General features: G+C 53.9%; 6 protein-coding genes across 6 annotated transcripts; 2 read left to right on the forward strand and 4 right to left on the reverse strand.

The window, feature by feature from the left end:
- Positions 1–1,303: 1,303 nt before the first annotated feature.
- Positions 1,304–3,217, reverse strand: B0T26DRAFT_659225 (DHS-like NAD/FAD-binding domain-containing protein; the record flags this gene model as incomplete). The annotated part of the gene is made up of 2 exons (XM_060438933.1): positions 1,304–2,892; positions 2,974–3,217. The coding sequence occupies 2 exons, from the start codon at positions 3,215–3,217 to the stop codon at positions 1,304–1,306; spliced, it is 1,833 nt and encodes a 610-aa protein (XP_060290631.1).
- A 2,294-nt stretch (positions 3,218–5,511) lies between these two features.
- On the forward strand, positions 5,512–9,462 carry B0T26DRAFT_511845 (RNA polymerase II mediator complex subunit Sin4). The gene is made up of 7 exons (XM_060435432.1): positions 5,512–5,653; positions 5,725–6,438; positions 6,504–7,190; positions 7,270–7,489; positions 7,543–7,665; positions 7,730–7,843; positions 7,916–9,462. Exons 2-7 carry the CDS (start codon positions 5,815–5,817, stop codon positions 9,184–9,186), a joined length of 3,039 nt encoding a protein of 1,012 aa, XP_060290632.1. The 5' UTR covers positions 5,512–5,653; positions 5,725–5,814; the 3' UTR covers positions 9,187–9,462.
- Positions 9,463–9,738: 276 nt separating this feature from the next.
- B0T26DRAFT_681408 (uncharacterized protein) lies at positions 9,739–11,091 on the reverse strand (the record flags this gene model as incomplete). The annotated part of the gene is made up of 2 exons (XM_060440636.1): positions 9,739–10,808; positions 10,869–11,091. The coding sequence occupies 2 exons, from the start codon at positions 11,089–11,091 to the stop codon at positions 9,739–9,741; spliced, it is 1,293 nt and encodes a 430-aa protein (XP_060290633.1).
- Positions 11,092–14,790: 3,699 nt separating this feature from the next.
- B0T26DRAFT_658792 (Alpha/Beta hydrolase protein) lies at positions 14,791–17,290 on the forward strand (the record flags this gene model as incomplete). Its single annotated transcript, XM_060438900.1, has 3 exons — positions 14,791–15,546; positions 16,069–16,801; positions 16,983–17,290. 3 exons carry the CDS (start codon positions 14,791–14,793, stop codon positions 17,288–17,290), a joined length of 1,797 nt encoding a protein of 598 aa, XP_060290634.1.
- A 105-nt stretch (positions 17,291–17,395) lies between these two features.
- Positions 17,396–17,927, reverse strand: B0T26DRAFT_511899 (uncharacterized protein). Its single transcript, XM_060435433.1, has one exon. It carries the CDS (start codon positions 17,792–17,794, stop codon positions 17,501–17,503), a length of 294 nt encoding a protein of 97 aa, XP_060290635.1. The 5' UTR covers positions 17,795–17,927; the 3' UTR covers positions 17,396–17,500.
- B0T26DRAFT_511900 (endo-1,3(4)-beta-glucanase-like protein) lies at positions 17,928–19,476 on the reverse strand. Its single transcript, XM_060435434.1, has one exon. It carries the CDS (start codon positions 19,105–19,107, stop codon positions 18,061–18,063), a length of 1,047 nt encoding a protein of 348 aa, XP_060290636.1. The 5' UTR covers positions 19,108–19,476; the 3' UTR covers positions 17,928–18,060.
- Between the last annotated feature and the right edge of the window lie 124 nt (positions 19,477–19,600).

Raw genomic sequence — 19,600 nt, forward strand, 5'->3', positions numbered from 1 at the left:
GTTTCCTCAGATGCCCCCCAAAGGGATCTGTCAAAGGTTGGTTCTCATTAACTCTACCTCCAGCGAGCTTCTAGTGGGCACCTACGTGCTTAAGGAGCTAGACACGCACTACATGCACATGCACATGCACATGCGTGTGCGTTCGTTCTTACGTGTGGATAAGGTAGATACCTAGTTTGCAAAGCATGTTGTCCACATAAATAAGGTACTTGGCTATGGGTTCCCATGACCAACTTAGCTCTACACTCCAATCCCTGAATTGTTGGCCTAGTACCTAGGAACAAGGAGAAGATTATTGTCCGCAGAAAAGGCCTTTAATAGGTACTTTCAGGGAGGAGATATGCCTCTAGGATTCCAGAAGAGGGGTTCTAATAGTTATTACCTCCCTCGGCGAAAAACCTATAGGGCGAGCCATAGGGAATTGAGGCCTTTTAAATCTTGGAAAGTCCCCCGCTAATAATTATTCAGGGATTGGATTGTATTTGGCTGTAAGTTTGCATGTTGGGCAAGGTATTGTTAGCAGCAGGGGCTACGTTCTAGCTCTTTCGTCATGGAAATCCCAGATAGTGGCAGAGAGAAAGAGCGGGCACAAGACTGCACGGGTGAATGAAGTGAATTGAAGGACTGAATACCATAATTCTCATTTAAAATATTGAAGTCTTGAAATGTAGTACTCCTCTCTTACTCTCAGCAGCTCTAACTAATACTTGGTAGATAGATAAATACGGGTGGGAATGAGAATCTTGTGTAGTATATATATACATGCACGCCCCGAACTCGACTCTTGTGTCCTCCCCACCAATTCCCCTCCAAAATAGTCTGTATTGGTAGCCAACTAGACATGCCATGTAGATGCGTATCAAAACGAGGATGCAACATAAATTGCCATCTATCAGTACTTTTCAGAGCCCCAGTTAGTGGCCGGAACCAGCCGGCGACATACCTAAGGTTACGAACCCGAAGAACTCCCAACACCTAGGGGTGTTATATTTTTCCCCTCTCCGATAATGCTTGACAAAAGAAACCCCCCAGAAAAGATGGATTGGTTGGTTACTAGACGAAAAGGATAATATCCAGATAGGTGGCGACCTTAGTTTTCTTTTATACACATAGTCCAGCTCCAATGTACATGCGGCGGAGTAGACCATGGAATGTTAGATAATGTTGCGCGCAAACGTACATAAATGCAAGTGTCGTTGACGGACAGGACATCGCGCTGTCTCTGGCGAAGCGGGCTGCTTTTGCCATACACCATCTCTGAACCCATGCCGAAGACAGAGACAGCCAGTCCACGAAGATGTCATTAATCAATAAGGTGAGAGAGACTCTGGGGTTTAGAAGTGGGAGAGATGGTCTCAGTCATCTTGGGTCCCAAGACTGGAGTGGCCGGGGGACTGGAAGAGATGTAGAGGCTAAGCTCACTGCTCGTTGCTGCCGATTCCTCCGTTTGCGAGATAAATGCTTGCGTCTTGGTAGGCGGGCGTAGTGCGGGTAGAGCTGACAACGATGGCAGGTCGGTTGACAATTCAAGTGGCGATGGGAGGCCGCACGGCTTGAGACCCAAGACAAGCTTCTCGTTGAGAGCCTTGGGGGGCTTGGTCGCTGTTGATTTTGTAGCCTTGAATGCCCGGTCAAGCCTGTTAAGCTTGTCTTTGGGCGGTTTAGGTTGGTCTTTCTTCGGCTGCCGTGGTTTTCGCTGAACCGCTGTCTTCCCCTTGATGGGCACAGAACTTGAGCTCTTGGTTTTGGGAGCGTCGAGACTGCCAAAAGCGAGGGTGCTCTGCTTCGTCTTCCCTTTGCTAGAAACATTGCCCGAAACCTTGCCAACCGGAAGGGGGCTCCGGATCCTGGGACTTGCACTGGGTGTTGGCATGCCCCCTTCGACTTGCTCGGCGAGCCTAAAAAGAGTGCTTGTTGGCGTCCGTTCCACCGCCGGGGGACGTGCGGGTTCCAGATCTTCCGGAGTATCTCGCTTGCGCTTACGCTCGAGGAGGACGTCAACCCTGGCGCGATTCAGGCTGTCCGCCAACCGCTTCTCCTTCAGCTCGTCGCCTGTAACCATGTAGGAATCCCGATCTCCTATATCTTGCTGATCCCAACGAGGCAGGTTTACGAGCTCGGCGATATCATCGCACTTTCCCCTAACCACCAAATCCCAACAGTCCTTGAACTCGACACCCTGGGGTTCCGGGTCGAGGTTAAGCCAAGCGGTTATACCATCTCGTCTGCTCCGGGTCAACTGGCACATCTCCTTGACGATCCTCCGGACACCGGGGATCTTTAAGCTAGTGCCAACCACAATCACAGCATCGGGTACCCGCCGCAAGTCAGCCTTTGATACGTTGCCAATGGCTTCCTCGTCCGGGTTGTACTCGTTGTAGAGCACGATTCTAGGCCGTAGCCTCCCGATGCCGTGGCTACGCTTTCCGGCGAAGGCGGTCCGGACCTGGTCCTGTTCCCTGCATTTCTCACACAGGGGTGGCTCGGGTCCTTCAAAGAGCGAGGCATTGAAGGCCTCGAGATGACCGCACTTGGTGCACACCATCTTCTCGAGCCCGCCATGGAGCTGGACAGTGGTTGGCCAGGGACCCTTGGTGTTGAGGGGGACATTGGTTGCTAGGGGCGGCATTTGGGTGTCGATGCTGTCAATGTTCTGGCTGTAGAGGCGCATGAGGCGGCCTTCTTCGGCGATAGAGGCCAGCATGTGGTGGAAGGGGGTAGGTTCGGCTTGTGACGTCAGGTGCGCCAATTCGCGGACCATTGTATGGAAAGACTCTGTAGAAGCGTTGTGCTTGTAGACGGAGGCGTCAAACAAGTGTTTCCCTGACGCCTTGAGCTTGTGTTGGCTGCGCAGGGTGCTGAAGAGGCCCGTAGAAGAGCGGAAATCGGGGACTTGAAACCATGGATGTCAGCAAATTCGCGAGTGTTGGGCGGTGGGCGCAACAGCGCGGCGCGGCGCAGAGAGGCACTCACTTCCAGCCGAAACAGAAATTCCAGCACCGGCTATGACGACAATCCTTTTTTTCTTGCGTAGGGCTGCCAGCAGCGTATCCAGGTTCTCGTCGTCCTGGGGGTTGCGGGCCTCGAGGTCGACGTAGGCCGTAGTGCGCGGCCTCGGGGCAGCGAGCCGACGGCGCTTGGGAGGCGGGGGGCCGTCGGTGCGCACCTGGATTTCCTCAGTCGTAGCCGTTGCATCGGACAGGTCCGAGGCCTTCATGGGTGACGCTCTGCCCGAGGTGGCGGCGCTTGAGACGGTGGAGGAGCTGGGCGAAGGGTACCGTTTCGAAGCGTCCAACATGAGCGGCGACGGGGGCAGCGAGGGCGATTGAGAAAGAACCGAGAGAGGAGAGGAAGGGGGCGATGACGGTGGGCGTCGTAAGTGCTCCATGACTGCAGCCGTGTCCGGGCGTTGGTGCGCTTTCTCGGCAGGTTTTGCCTTTGCAGTGCGAGACAAAATGCCCAACAGGGTTACGGGAGGCCGCGCAAAGAGGAGTGGAAATGAGAATGGCGGCGGCTTGTTATATCATGACTGGAATTGTGGATTCCTTCTCTTTTTGGAGCCTCTTTTTCTCTTTCGGCGATGTCTTTGTCGTGTTCGCTGAGCGGTGAATAATGTGTGTGCGATTCTTGGGCGGGCATTCGACACGTCGGTTGGTGGGCAAAAAAGAACAATGTGAAAGGGAGGTGACTCGCGTTGTTGAGGTAGACGATTTGACGACGTTCTTTGCCGGGGCTGGCTGACGGGACGGGAAAGGAATTGGGTTTGCGAGTTTGGCGTTTACGTAGGTACCGTACCACACCGTGTTGGCGTTGGCGGCGGGCTGGCGAAGCAGGGCTTCGGCTCCCTACTTTCTGTTTTACCATAACCACGCATCCCTGAACAACCTTACCTCACGACCGCGCCCCAGATCTACCTTACCTTCTTCCATTACTCCCCGAGTCCTGATGAGCCTAATGAGAAGACGCGACACCAAACGAAAGTACCTTACCTAGGGTGCCTACCGTCCCTACATTGGGGGAAGCGAGAAATTTCCGTCCGCCTCGGAACAATATCTAGGCAATTCGTTGCTCCAAACCAAAATTCGAATTGTGCCGAGTAGGGAATTTGGTATGCAAATGTCTTGGTTACAAGAAATTTATTCGCACATCTGTGCACGCACAATAGCAGCAGGTCTCAATCTGGTATCCGTAAGTAACTAACTTTGTGCTTGGCAAGTAGAGACGGATATTACAGTACCTGGAGGCCGTACCTTCGCGTTCTGTCCGTTGTCTTGCTTGCTTGGTTCCAGTCGCGATTGTTCCCAGCCCCCTCCTAGTAATCCGCTTGGGCCGCGACAGGCTTGTCACAACTCGCAAGCCTTAGGCATTTCTATCCGAATTAGGTTGATATGTACGAGTTGCTCTGTTAGTAGTGTAAATGCAAAAAAGGTCAGGCAAGTAAGGTCGTTATGTAAAAGGTCGCCATTTGAAGTGGGATGCGCCAGCCGCTGTCCATTTGAACAGACAACACCAAATATCTTCAAATAACTAAATAGGTACCTACGTAAATACATGCCAGAATTTGGATTTGAGGCGTGGCATTGAGACGCTTTATTGTCCACTTCTGCGCACACTTCGACTTGGACTACAGCCCTCTGGAAGGACCTGGGTGCCGAGGGGATTGCATGTATCGTAGGTAGGGGACCTGATGCATGAGCAAAAGGATTTATTTTTGTTCATCATCACAAAGAGTCCCAAAGCAGCCGCATGTCCCCAAATAAGCATTTCTCTTGAAGATGCTCGCTTTGTGCTTTGTTCTTCGAGGCTAATGGCTGAAACATCTGTACTACGTACTCTGTAGGGTACGGGCTAGGTAATGATACGTAACAGCCTGACTAAGAAACTTGGGGCTTTCCGCTGGTTGCTCGGAGACATTCCCTGTAATACGCTCGTTGCTTACGTAGGAACTTAGGTAACTTGAGGCTTGGCATTGCTGCCACCTCCCCTGAGAGGCAGGGCAGGGCAAAAAAAGAAGCGCAAAACGTAGTATTAAGTCTAACTGCTTTTGGATGGGCGTTGAAGGCACCCTAACTAGGCGATCCGATCTAGGCCCCTCCTCCGCAACTCTATTTTCTGTCGGATTACAGCTATCGAGTTAACTCGTCTGTCCATGGACTCCGTCTCTCAGCCAGCACAGTCCTCTCGTCTATTGATCTTGATACACCAAAGTTATGACCCGTATCATACCTTGCTAGGGGAATGCTGCATCGCCTCTTTTGTTATTAGCACGGCAGCTTAAGACCTTTTTCCCCATCCACCAAATTTCCTGCTTCATCACTGAGCTTACTTGGGTTATTAAGTTTTGGTAGACTCCGCCTGTTTTACACTACAAAGTATTTTTTTTCTTTTGGCCTTTTCTCTATACGCATCCACCTACTCGTGTATAAGCGGTCGGTGCAGCTCCCCTCTCTGCAGCACTGCCTTGGGTATATTCCATCCGCCAATACGGACGGACCTACTCCCTTCTCTTATTTCTTTGCCTTGGACAGGCGTAGTCTTATTTTACAGCCTATCCTGCGAGAGATAGAGTTAGATACCCACCCACCCAAGGCTTCTACGAATACTTTCCGGCCTCGGGTGCCCAGGCAGGTTACACAATACAGTACATACATAGGTAGGTAGGTACGCACCACACACCTTACCCAAGGCAACCAAGGCGGTACCTACAACTGACTCTACTAGCAGAAAGCCGCCCAAGGCCTCTTTCTGGTGTTGGCCGCCGCCGCTTTCAGTTTGCCCTCGCGCGTGGAGCATCCTGGCCATGTGGAGAACGCCATGAGCGCCCACCAAGACATGCCCCTCCTGCTGGGCGGCAGCCTCGATGTCGTCGGCGTCGGCGTTGGCGTCAGCGTCGACGTCGATACCGACATGCATGGTATGGATGGTGCCATGGCCGCCCTGCACGACGTCGACCTTTTTGGCGATCCCGTCATGGACAACTCGCTGGCCCTCCCCATGCCTCCGGTCCCCGCCCGTCCTTCCCCCAGCAAGCAGCTCCAGCAGCGCCTCGATGAGCTGCGCGCCCGCGGCTGCTGTCAGGGCATTGCCTGGTCCCGCCAGGGAACCATCGCCGCCATCGCCAAGGACGGCCACACCCTCGACTTGCGCTTCCTGCGCTGCCGCCCCGACTCGGGCGACTGGGAGCTCACCGACCCCAACCCCTGGTACACCCCCCCCCTCGCCCAGCAGGGCGGGCCCATCACCCACCTTGCCTGGGCTGCTACCGGCATTCCCGAGCTCGCCGTCATCGACGCTGTCGGCCGCGTCACCCTCATGAGCTTCTCTATCGCCCTCAACCGCCCCTACAGCTTGCGCCGCTTCGATGTTGACCCCGTTGATGACCTGAACGCCGTTGTAGGCTGCTACTGGCTACCCCTTACCTCTCACCACACCAAGCAGGTGTGTTGTCTCCTTGTCTGCCCTGCCCCCCCAACACGTCCACCTGTGCTTACGCTGGCTCCCAGTTTCTTGTTGTCCATGGTTCCGCTGTATGGAATCAGTCTGCCTACAAGTATGAGACCCTGTTCTCTCCTCCCTTTGGGCCCTTGCATCCGAATCCGAACAAGAGCGCATTCTTGGTGGTCACTGCTAGCGGTGTCCTCAAGCTCTTCTTTTCCCAAAACAGCGCTCGCATTGAGGAGGCATCCCTAGAACTCGAGAGCGTCACCTCGTCCGACGATCTCATCACCCATGCGTCGATATGCACAGACATCAAGAACCAGCTCCTGATCTCACTAGCAACCGCCTCGAAGCAGTTGAGGGTTATCCGCGCATCGATACAATGGGGCTTGCCCCAGCCGTCCGACAGGCAGGCGCCTCCCGGGAGCATACATTTGAACCCAGCCATCAAAGAGAGCCACGTCGCCGTTACGAGCTGGCTTCAGTACGGCCCGAGCGAGTCTAGTCTAGACATGTCCATGGCCCAGCTCTCTCATATCCAGACTCTCCCTCCTTTGGTAGAATCCATCAACCCGCCGTTACTGACCCCGCCGGTCGTGCTCACTGTGCGGTCCTACCTGCCACGAGATACTTCTTACAATCAGGAGTCTCAGAGTATCATCGATCGATGGGAAGTTCTGAGTGATCAGCCACAGACTCTCCATCCTGCCTTTGCACAGTTAGGTTCTAAGAATGCAGCAGCATCTCCTCCAGTACGTCTCAAATCGAAGAGCGGGGGGGGGGGGTTTCTATTTTCTTTCTTTCCGTAGCACGTGGCTAACTCGACACCAGAGTACGAGCCGTCTGCGCAAACTTGACCCGGTTGTAATACCCAAGATCATTGTTTCAATCCACTTAATGCAATTGGGCCGAGTTATTTGCTTTGTCTTCAGCGACGGTACGGTTCAGTACCGCGATCGAGCCACAATGAACGAGATATACAATGAGCACAATATTGCTTGCATCAACAGCCCCGTTCAAGTCGGATTCCAGTTCACAAATGATACTCCATGTAAGTGTCGACATGCCCCAGAGCATCTGGCTTAGAGCTAACTTCATCTCCAGGCCTTCAGGCAGTCTTCTCTCCCACTAATTGCTCCTTTGCCCAAGTGTGCGAGGATGGATCTATTAAGTGGAACAGGCTGCATTACCCCATGGACGATCCAGTCACCGCACTGCAAGACAGCCGTAAGTGGTAACTCGCAGGTGAAAAAGACAATGTGCGCGAGCACCCTGCGCTGACATTTCTCAGGCCAGTACAACGCCGTGTTGGGAGCGTTGACTTTGGCAATATCGTCTTCTGCCGCTCATCAAACAAATTGCGACGACATCCTAGCCATTGTGCGCCCTTTTACTCGGAAGCCAGGTGTGTTGTGTTGTCTGTTGATTTCTTGACAACGCCTAGTGCGGCATCAACCTCTGACGCACTTTGTTATAGATTTCACGTCTGCTTGGATCAGAGAGATGGTCAACATGCTTAAGTTCTCTGTCGACTACTCCGAGGACGCTCACCACGACCAACTTGTCAGAAACTACAACCTGCAGCTCTGTCTCAGCATTCTCAACCACCTTGGGTTTCACGGCGAGTTTCAACCTCGCTCCTTCAGCGGCAAGTTTGCCATGCTGGCTCTTAACGTTCGAAACATTGTCATTCTCATCACCATTGCAAGCAATACGCCCGCAAATCTCAAGGAAAAGCTGATTCCTTTGGATGAGCCCGAGGTAGTAGATGCCCTGGCTGGCTGTGCCAAATGGGCTGTCGACCTTCTTTCCTGGATAACCGACTGCATTTTTGGACTTCTTGGCGATCCCGTCTTCATGGGTATCCTGGCAGACCCAAAGCGCTTTTCCGAGCTGGCACCCTACTTGCAGTCTCAAGACGACGTATCTTTGCATCTGCTGCTTTGTTCTTCTACACGGGGCTTCCTATCAGCTGCCTGTCGCAGGCTTGTACATCTCGATTCGCTGTGCATCCGTGCCGCCCACTTCTACCAGAAGCAAAAGGATGGCGACTCTACCAACCCAACGGCTCGCCCGTCGGAGCCTCTTTACCATGCATATCAAAAGATGGCGCGCTCGACCAACTCAAATCTCGTCAAAGTCCAGAAGTTTGACGCGCTCATCGGGGGACTGAGCCAGGAAATCAAAGCGGCCTACCAGAGGACTCTTTCCGGGCTCACATCCAAGCCCAAGCAGCGGGACCAAGGAAACTCGCAGCAGGGCCAAAACAACAATGCCAATGAGCAGCTGGTGAAAAAGGCGCAGACACATTGCGAGTTGGACATGCTGCTGGCTGCCAACCCGCCGCCGGGGTTTCGTGACGTGCTTTTCAAGTTTTTCAACAGCAGCCTGCCGGCTTTCCGCAGCCAAACGGACCCGGCAAGGTTATATTTTGGAAACTATGACATCTTGGAAGTGGACGACAACCGCAAGATCCTGGCTTCGAAGAAGGCGGCCGGCAGATACATCGACGTGTTCAAGCGCGTCGAGCTGTTCAGTGGCCCCAAGGCTGCCAAGAATAGCTCTCTCTCTCACGGGGGGGCGGCCGACGACACGGGTCCGCAGTGGCGCCGGTGTGTGCGCTGCGCGTCCGTCATGGAGGATGTTTGGGGAACACGCCCGGGCTTCACTTTTGTCTTGGGCCAGCAGCGGAAATGCTCGTGTGGAGGAAACTGGGGGCTGCTTCCTAGGAGTTCAGTGAGAAGCTAGTGGCCAGCAAGACAAGCTGGGAATGAATATCTTGCTTCGCTGTGATGTTGGGCCATGTGGACAGCTACACGATAATTCGCTTGCCGCCATGGAGACGTGTACAGTTGGTCGATAGGCAGGTGTGCAGAGCTGCGGAGGGAAATGGCCAACGACATTACGATTTTGGTTAGTGCTTTTTGGTGGCTTGCTTCTTGGTTTGCCTAGTATAGACAAAATATGACATATAAATATCAATATCAGGGGGAAAGGCGGTGGGTGCTGTGGCGAGAAGAGAAACGCTTCAATACCCCCTCTTAACACGGTTCTCATATGTTCAAGCTTCTCGTCCCGTTGATCCCGATTTTTTTATTCAAAATAAATTTAAACGTCTTGACTATTCTCCCTCTCAGCCTTTTCCCTTCCTATCCCGTGTTGAAGCGGCGAAATCGATTCGAGTCCCATTGTTCCTGTTCCTGTTCCTGTTCCTGTTTCTGTTTCTTGGTCTATATTTCCCTCCCCAACCAATCTCAGCTCCTCTGTACAATTCCCATCCATCCATTTTTGACTGACTGACTAGCCTTCCCAGATAAACGCCTGCTCGACGCCTGCTATCAACGGCCGCAGCGCCATCCCGTAGTCGCCGCCGTTGGGCGTGCGCAGCAGCGTGTGGATGTGAAACTTTGCCGGGTCCGTGTTGGTCAGGAAGACGCCCGAGTGGTGGTCGAACTCGACGACGACGACGGGGCTCTGCAGGCGGTAGTAGAAGGCGTCGGCGTCGGCGAAGCCGCCGATCCAGCAAAAGTACGTCTCGCGGAACCAGGCGCGCAGCTGCGCCAGCCGCAGCGCCCGCGCCCGCGCCGGCAGGTACAGCAGGTACTCGTCGAGGATGCGCTCGACGAGCGCCTGCTGCGCGGCGCCCAGGTCGGCCACGCGCACGCCCTCGTACGGCACCACGCGGTTGTCGCGGTACGCGCCGCACAGGTGGCGCTGGTCGTCGTGGTTCCAGCGGCCGTGCGGCATGGCCGGGTCGCGCAGCTCGGCGAAGATGCGCGCGGCCGCCTGCTGCGCCGCCGGCAGGCTCTGCATCAGCTCCAGGCCGAGCGCCTCCTCGCGCTGCAGGATGCGCGTGCCAGCGTGGGGGCCGGCGTCGACGAGGTTGGGCTCTGCGCCCGTGAACCACGGCGACAGCACGGCCTGCGTCTTGTACAGGAACACGTTGAGGCACAGGTGGTGGCCGTAGAAGGAGAAGCCCCAGGGCTGCTCGGCCGACGGCTCGCCGAACAGCACCAGGTTGTACGAGAACTCGTTGCAGACGCGCGGGGCGCCGACCAGCTCGCCTAGGAAGCCGTTGATGCGCATGGCGGCCACGGCCTTGGCGTAGCCCTCGGGCGACAGCGTGGCGGCCACCACGGCCAGGGCGGCGTCGCGGGCGTCGCGCGCCAGCTCGTCTAGCCGCACGCCCTTGTCGCTGAGCAGGAACTCGGGGTTGGACCACGACCGCCACTCGGGCGAGTCGACGTGGTACTGCACAGCCGCCAGCTGCTCGGCCGACAGCTTGCTAAATAGCGCGCGCGCCGCCGCCACGATGTCGTCGATGGGCATGCCCTCGTCCTGCAGCGTGAACAGGCCGGGACGCACATGGCCTGAGCGAGCACCGTGTCAGTAAAGACCAAAACCACCCACCGGCAAGGGGAAAGACGCACCGTCGTTGGTGACGCCCTTGAAGGGCTCCTGGAACAGGTTGCGCCAGTGCAGGTACAGGGCATGCAGCCACGGCGGCCTGCCGCCATTTATGAATTCCTCGGCGTACTCGTGGGCGTCCTGCTTCTGCATGGCCGTGAAGCGCGGCGTGGTCAGGTCGGGCAGGTACTGGCGGTACTCGGCGCCGTCTGCTGGCTGGGCCGTCTCCGTCTCCGCGCCGGCCATATTGGCTTCTTGAGTTTCTCGGGGTTGCTAGGCGGGTAAGGGAGGAAGGACGAGGAAAGAAAGGGTCAGACACGGGACAAAGGCAGCCATCTTAGCTGGGCGTCCTATCAGGGGGGAAGGTAAGGTAGGTGAAGTACACGGTCCACGCCCTTGCCGGCCATCAGAAGTGCAGCCGGGGTCCAGCTTGTTTCGTTTTCACCCAGCCAGGCAAAACTATTGACCCGCAACCCTGGGGGAGCCGCTTGTCGGCCCGGTCGTGTCGTATCGTGGGGAGCAAGCAAATGCGGAGAGGTGGGGTGACGAGTCTGGCTCCCCCGCTCCCAATGCATTATGATAATACATAAGGTATCCTCAAGCATGCCCAGAGGTAGAAGCACGGCCTGTGGTCTGATCATTTACTTACACAGGCAAAAAGGTCACCTTCACGTCCTCTACAATCGCAAATGGGCCTGGATGCGGAGGCCAATGTCGGCTTGGATTCGAGAATGTTCTGTCTGCTATGTACAGGAAGGAAATCAACAGGCATCATTCCCTCGAGAACACAAACCCACCCCCGAAGACCCCCATTGTCGACACATTGGTGAGCTGAGAACGTGGTTGAGGGCCGGATACAGGCAAGGCCCGAGGAATCAGCACGACCAGTAGCGTAACTGTCCCCTTGGAGACGCGACCAGCCAAGCCTTTGTTGCTCACAGGCAACCCCTCATCAGGCGTTTGGGAGTAAGATACAAGCCGGGCGCGACCTGTTTGACGCTTCCTGGCAAGTCGTAATACCCCCGGATCCTCCTCTATGGTTCGTCAGTACGCCATATCAACAAAGCGGAGATTTGATCATGACGTACCGGCCGAGTCCGAGACGCTGGCTCCGGAGCAAGGGTCTCTGCCGCGCGCGCCCCCTCAATGGCGTAACCTCGAGTTCCGTGCTACAGCATTGCTGCTGTCGCAGTCAAAGACTTGAGGGGGCTCTAGGCACCTCACCCTACTATCGCGCTTATCTCCTTCAGAGAAGATCCCGCCTAATATGGACTGGCAGCCCAGGTCGAATAATTCTGAGGCCTTCTCGTAAATACGAGATGGCAAAGTATTTTCATCCCAGTCTACCTCAACGACATAAACCCAATTGTCTATGCTTGATTATAAAAACCTGACCCGGAAAAACCAACGGAAGCTCAGCTCAAAAACTCTAAACTTCAAAATAAAAGAGACCAAAAGCAGGTGCAACTTTTTCTTTCCTTTTTTTTTTTTTTTTTTTTTTTTAAAAAAAAAAAGTTTTCCGGCGGGCTCACCAGTGAAATTGGGTACCGCTGATTTATCCAAGATCAACCCTGTAGAGCCAACGGCAGAGGCAACTCAATTGGGTCGGGGACTCGTTCACCGTGGTTATGGGGTATTCCAATGCCGTGGGTGTGGGTGAGTCCAACACTAGTTAATCACACAATATCACCGACTGGCATCTAGGGTAATCTAGTGACCGTCAGTCGGTTATTCAGCTGTGGTCGTGGTCACTACCCGACCGAAATCTAGCGTGAAAGCTGCTGATAGTCTAGCGTGGAAGCTAGAGACAGTCAGTCGGCAGAGGCCTTTTAACGTCGTGCCTAGGACGAGGCTCGGGGCAGCACTGCCTCCCCTCTTCCAAACGAGTTAGTCAAGATAACCCGTGATTATACGAGGCAAGGGATACGCACATTACTGCCAAGATAGCCACCAAAATCGAACAGCGGACAATTGACCTACTGGTCAAGCCGTTTTGAAGACCGAATTTGCAAATACAGTGTCGAGATAGATATTACCGAGGCTAAACAAATGTCCCAAAGCGGGATCAAACCAGACTGTTGTTCAACGTGGAGAAAGATGAACACGGACGACCACGTAATGGTTGACCAGAGATTCATGTGGAGCTGATGATTCGTTCTTCTCCATCGCACAGCAGTCGTAATTCGTGTGGCTTCTAAAGTCCCAGTGCCTGAACGCCCCTGGAAGAGCAACATCTAGGCGAGAAACGCTGAACAGTGTCAGCACCCATTGCGGAAAGAGCGACGTGCACGTAGCGAACTCACCGAAACACTGGTTCCATAAACCTCTCTATGATGCAGCCATATAATCGTTTGCGGTTCGTAACGCATGCCACTTTCACACCATATTCACCGTTGACACGTCCGAGTACGCCGGTCAACCCATGGGCCTTTTTCCGTCCTGCCCAGGACGAGGTCGGGTCGTAAAACGGCCCGCCCAAGCATAAGTGGGAGCGAAATAGTAGCCAACGCCCGAAGCGTGGGGTCGTGGAGCTCCTCGGCTGTCGAGCATGTTGCAACCAAGCGCCGAAGAGCCTCTGGCGGCCTGGCTAAGCTCCGTCACAGACTCGTCATATAGCATCCACAGCTTGGGAATGCCAGCGATGGCCCGCGGCAATTGCAAAGGATGGGTGTTACTAGAGGGCGGCCAATGTCAGCAAAGTGGGCAGGCAAGCAGGACGCAGGTAGAATCGGACCTCAATACGCGAGAAACATAGGCCTCGGGCATGCCTGGGACGTGTGCTTCTTGTTGGCGGCTTTGAGAGACATTTTGGCGATTGAAAACGAGGCCGTAATATGACAGGCAAGGCGACTGTGTCATAGATGGATCTTGCGGCAGAAGTACGGAGAGAGAAGGTTGGTGAAAGGTTTCAACGAGCGGCCTCCGCCGCCGGAATCTCTCCTCTCAGGCGCCGCCCGGGCCGTCGCAGGTGCCTTGCATCTTCGCGGGCTCGGTACTACTTCTGAGGAGTCGCACCCGTGCTGGGCGATCTCCGAGGTGGTACGAGACCATAGGACCAGCTATTAAAAACAATGCAGCGAGGCGAGATACGAAATGTGCTGAGGTGCGAGGATATGTTATTTGAATGGAGTTGAAGTAGTTGAGGAAGATGATATCAAATGGAGGTCACTGGGGCGATGTAAAAGTGGGAGAGGGGAGCTGAGAGCTGTTTCCTGGTTCACCGCCAAGGGCTGCTGCCTCGAGCTAGCAGCAAGAGAGCCTTAAGGTGGAGTTAAGACTGTCCTTCGTTGGCCAATCAGATCTAGCAGAAAGAAGGCTCCACAGTCCTACGCAATTTCCCCATCCTCTCTCCATCGGAACAGCTCGGTCTTGGAATTGGCCCCACTGCGAAGCTGATCACGTCACGATTGGGTACGGCAAACAGTACACCTCCTCAGGGGTAATACATGTTAGCGTGGGAAGGTGGCAAAGTTAGTGATTAGCGAGATTTCCCTGAAAGATACTAGTAGTTGGTGTACCAAGCTAACATGTATTTCCCCGGTGGAGGTGTAGTAGAAAGAAGGTGCGATATACAAGGAGTCATCGGGCTTTAAGGTTATGGGTATTTTGTAGATCGATCATGATTTTGTTTGAAAAGGCTTTCTCCATTATCGTGACCCACCGACATCTTGCTCGTTCGGGAGTTAATACGGTAGTGTTATTCCGTAGTCGCCTCGTCATTACTCAAGGTACCTAGGTACCTACCTACCTGCCTAGTAGTCAAGACCCAGAAATCTCACTGCTTTCCTCATTGCCGTCAGGGGCAGACACCTCGTCGAAGACTGCCCCGGCTCGCAGTCCTACGTGTGCGTTTCTGAAAGCCTACGTGCCATCCATGCTATTACCACTCAAGTAAACTGTACTATAGCTCAGAAGCCGTAGCTAGTCGAAATACATCCACAATAAATGGACAAGAAGGATGCTTTAGCGCCTTCCCCGGGCGACGCCTTTGGCTCAGTCTACGTCCACAAGCCCACGGCCCGGCACACGCATACTTCTGTTGTCCTGCATGGACGAGGAAGCACTGGCGAAGAGTTCGCCGAGGAGTTCCTTGAGGCAGCCACAACCGGCAACATGACACTACCGCTGATGTTTCCAGGTTGGTGGGTGTTTCCGTCCTCGAAAACTAGCTGGAGCGACCTCTTCAAAGAACAAATGCCTTCCTGGCTCGAGGCGTACTCTTTGGCACATTCAAATGCAAGGCAGGATCTGCAGATGGATGGGATCAAGAAGTCGGTGGCCTATATAGGGACCATCCTGGAGAGGGAGTCCGAAATGCTCCACGGCAGATCCGAAAACCTCGTGCTTGGAGGCATCAGCCAGGGAGCTGCGATCGGCATGTGGACGTTGATGTATCGAGGTAACCCCAACAGGCAGCTTGGCGCATTTGTAGGGGCCAGCAGCTGGCTCCCATTTGCCTCGACTATTGAGGATTTCGTTGTTCGGGGCCAAACCCGAAAGCCTGGGTGGAAGGGAACAGAGTCGGACGTGTTTGTAGAGGGTATGATGGCCGCCTGGAAACTGCCCTTAGTTCCATCGCTGCAGGGCTGCAGGCCCCTATTATCGACGCCAGTGTTCCTAGGCCACGGTACTGACGATGCCTACGTCGACATTGAACTTGGGCAGCAGGCCAAGCAAGTACTCGTCCAGGCTGGATTCAATGTGGAGTAGAGAGATTATTCAGGAGCTGAGCAAGAGGGTCACTTTCTCAAAATACCTGACGAGATCGACGACATTGCCCAGTTTCTGGCGCGGGCCACATCTCCAAAGGTTGGACCACACCGGGACGTCTCGAATATGTCATCAGGTGTATTGTAGGAAGAATACTGCTAGCGCCAGCTCGAAGTAAGGACTTCCAGTTCCTCAGTCTACAGGGAAGGAGCGGGATCATTGGTTGTTCATCGACGCCTGCCTGGGTTGGGGATCCAATTCTATCACCATGGGGGAAGGAGGTTCTCAGGCTGTGCCTTCCCAATACCGATTTCGGTTTCGGGCAAGATCGCACACAAGTCCACGACTAAATTTTTACCGTTGAGGGGTTCGATCGGTTTGGCCATGAAGCAGGCAGTTCCATCTCTGACATGTCCACGACAAGACCGAATTAAGCAGATTGACAGCACCAGTGCCCGCCAACAGATATTCTACATGTCGTCTCCGTCTTCTAATTTGTCAGTGAATGACTAGCTTCTAGAGTCTGAAGCTTCGCATAGCTACCCATCCCTGTCGTCGCAGTCTTCGATGGAAACTCGTCCAGCGTCAACAAACCCCGAGGGGTTATATCATTCACTGAGCAACAGCTGGGCCAGCTATCTGGTTGCCCAGCACAACAGCCGAGAAGTGACACTTCTGAAAGGGGCCGTTGATGGACATACCAAACAGGTCAACGCCTTGATCAACTCATTGCAAAACGACCTTGCACGCAACCAGCAACTTGTCACGGCCGCTTTCGATGAGTCGAAGGCGAGGTCAGAGCAAATTACCTTCGAGGTCAACGAGCTAAAGCCTCTTCGATGCAGTCTTCCACTATTAAAGCAGGAAGTTGACCAAGATAAGGAGGAGGCGACTAAAACGTTTTCCGAACTTGCCAAAAAACTCACCGATCTCCAGCAAGACCTCGTGAGGATACAGGAGAGTACCCTGCAGAGCATCGAAGCCATTCGAGGGCAAAATCGGTCCATTATCAGCAATTTAAGCCTCGTGGAGGCTGAAATGGTGCAACTGAGGGCAGAGAAGCTGCTGATGGAGCAAAGGATATCCGTTTTGGACCGCAAATTAGATAGCATGGATGCGTCTCGCCAGGAGATCCCGCCGGAGACCGTCAGCTTTATCAACAAGATATTCCTTCGGAGCGAGAAACTGATGAAATTACTGGACTACCATGAAGCCGAGGCAGCTGAGATGTGTGCGACCCAACCTGGTAAGTACACACTCTGCGTCGAAGCGAAGATACCAATTCTGATCACTTAAACCAGACACTAGGGAAGTTCCGTTGCAGAAAGAGCGCCAGATTGTTGTCAAGGACAAAGGCCAAGTAGAGTATAGCGGCACGGATCGCTTGGCTGAAGGCCGCAAGCGCAAGATTGAAGATTCACCTCAAGATCGCCCAAAACGGACCCTGCATTCCTATAGCAGCCGCGACTTCAGAAGACTCTACCGCTCTTTTAACCAAGAATACAAGAACAGCAAGCCAATTTCGGAGGTGGGTTTTATCTGGAAATTCATTGATAGCATCGATAACCCCGGTCTGTCAAGACATATTCAGGAGTCGCTGGCCGCTAGCCTCCCCGAGTATATATACACGAGAAAGGAGACACGGAGGCCAAGTAACCAGCACCACATCAACATATCTGCCAAACTCTCATGGGATGAATTTAAAAAGGCTCTTGCCAAAACAGCAGCCATGTGAAGGGCAGATGGTTGTTTTACGAGACAAGAGAGAGCTTGGCTTCATCTCGGTGCACTGGCAGATCTTTGAGTATTTCCAACCCAACACCTCGAGCTGGCAATATATCTATCCCCTAGGCCCATAACCAGAATCCATCTTTGACTACGGTTGATGTGCTCAATACGCGGCACGTATTTGCTGCAGACTCAAACGTGAAAATGGAGTCTGAGATCAGAAATCGGCGGGAACAAATCTCCCAAGCCCGGCAGCAAGCGTGAAAGCATACTTGGCATTTGATGGCACTAGGTAACCTAATTTCGAGACTTTCGCGCCCGTGCCTGTAAATGTGTTGGATATTCGCGGGCCACGCAACAAGGACGGAGCTGAAGGCGGAAGATGTTGGTTTTTATAGATAAATATATACACAGAATCTAATGAACTGTGCGAGATGCGTCCTGCCAAAAAGAAGAAGAGCGAGAATAAAAAGCCAGCTGCGGTGTTAAACCACCACGTCACAGGGTACATCCAAGAGATATTAAAAGAAAAATTCGAGTTCCGTCGGCGGATGATACGTGCGTGTGCGAAAGTGTTTTGTCTGCATGCTTTTCGTCCCTCATCCGCCCCTAAACGCCAAATAAACTCGCTTCCACAATCCACGGGAAAGTAAACAAATCGCCCTACTAGTCCTACCCAAAAAGAAAAAAAGGTGTTTATAAGTCTATATCGAAAAGAAGAAGGGGAAAGCTGTAAACAAGATGGAAGTCCCGCCCAGACCCAAGGCTCTGGGCCATCTAGGCGATGAAGGGCAGCGGGAGGCGTGTATCGGACCGTTTCTCGTTAGCGCCTGCGGGCTTCTGGTAAACCTTAATCGACTTGACAAGCCAGTAAGCATTGGCGAAGGCGCTGGGGCTGGAGCCGACGTAGGCGCTGCAGCTGGGGGCAAGGGCCGAGCACGTGTCGTCCTGGGCCCAGACTTTGCCGGCCCAGTCGCCGCAAAAGGTGGTGTCGAAGACGAGGCTGTGGTTTTGGAAGTGCGAGTCGATGTCGCAGCCGGAGCCGGAAGCGCCGCCCACGAAGACGGCCAGCGGCTGGCCAAACTCGGAGGTATCGGGTGCCTCCTGGCTGTTGTTGTTGGCGAGTTCCGAGGCGATGGAGCTGTTGCGGCCAAAGAACCACAGACTGATTGCAGTGCTAGTCCACTCGACGACATACACACCGCCACCAGCGGCGTTGAAGCCGGCACCATAGTTGTTGGTGGCTTGTGTGTTTTGACTGCAGCCTTCCTGCCCGTTGCAGTCGGTCCTGAGGAGTTTTGTGGTGGCCAAGGAACCAGTGTTGGTCATGTGGCAGCCTGGGGCTGTGTGCAGCGTGATGGCATTAGATGACTGCGTGTTCACGCCTTCAAGAATATCAATCTCGCCCGAATTCGGCCAGTCGGGCCCGAACATCCAAAAAGCGGGCCAGAGTCCGCAGGAGCCGGCGTCAGAAACGCCAGCAGGCATGTGGCTGATATCGGCGACGAAGAGGCCCTGGGTGTATGACTTTTTGGACTCGACGCGGACGGACTCGCGTCCGGTAGTCGTCGCCTTGGTGTGGTCGACTCCGAGATATACGGAGTCCTGGTAGTAGCCGGCAAGGCTGTCATCGTTGGCTGTCCGAGCATCCACATACTTGACGAAGCCGTTGGTGGGATCAGATTCGTCGAAGAACTCGAACTCCTTGAAGAAGTTGCTCTTGTCGAATACATCGACAAGGGCATAGTCCGAGGCGGCTTCGGCCACAACGCCGGCCGCAAGAGCCGCAGTGCCAACTCGGAATACCGTTTCCGGGAACAACATTTTGCGCTTGAGTGGCGGGTATTTGACTCTTTCTTGATACTTTGCGTTTCAGTATCGACAAGGAACGATGGTCAGGGAGAGACAAGATTGTGCTTTGGAGATGTAGCCTCGGAGGAGTTAAGGAGTGAATTGGAGGGAAAAAAAGAAACAAGATATCTTAAGCACTGCAGTGGCGAGCAAGGTTGGGAGTGAGAGCGTATAAAAGGAGGTCTGGGGGAGCGACCGGCGCAACCTCAAGCCTAGAGACGGCCACTCGGAACAATGGGACAATAGAAAAGGTATCAATGCGAACGATGTGAACAATAGGAACAAAGAGATGAAACAACAATCCCCAGCACAGAAAAAAAGTTAAAAGACAGGGTAGCCAACAAAGCCCTGCTTCCTTCGGCAATAGAACAATAGAGAGTGATCTGAACAAAGTGAAGTCTTCGGACGAAGGTAACTCAACGAGTAACCTCGGCTGACGACTTGTGAACCACCATATGGCCAGGGC

Source organism: Lasiosphaeria miniovina (assembly GCF_030549165.1).
Source record: "Lasiosphaeria miniovina strain SMH2392-1A chromosome Unknown B0T26scaffold_8, whole genome shotgun sequence".
Taxonomy (NCBI): domain Eukaryota; kingdom Fungi; phylum Ascomycota; class Sordariomycetes; order Sordariales; family Lasiosphaeriaceae; genus Lasiosphaeria; species Lasiosphaeria miniovina.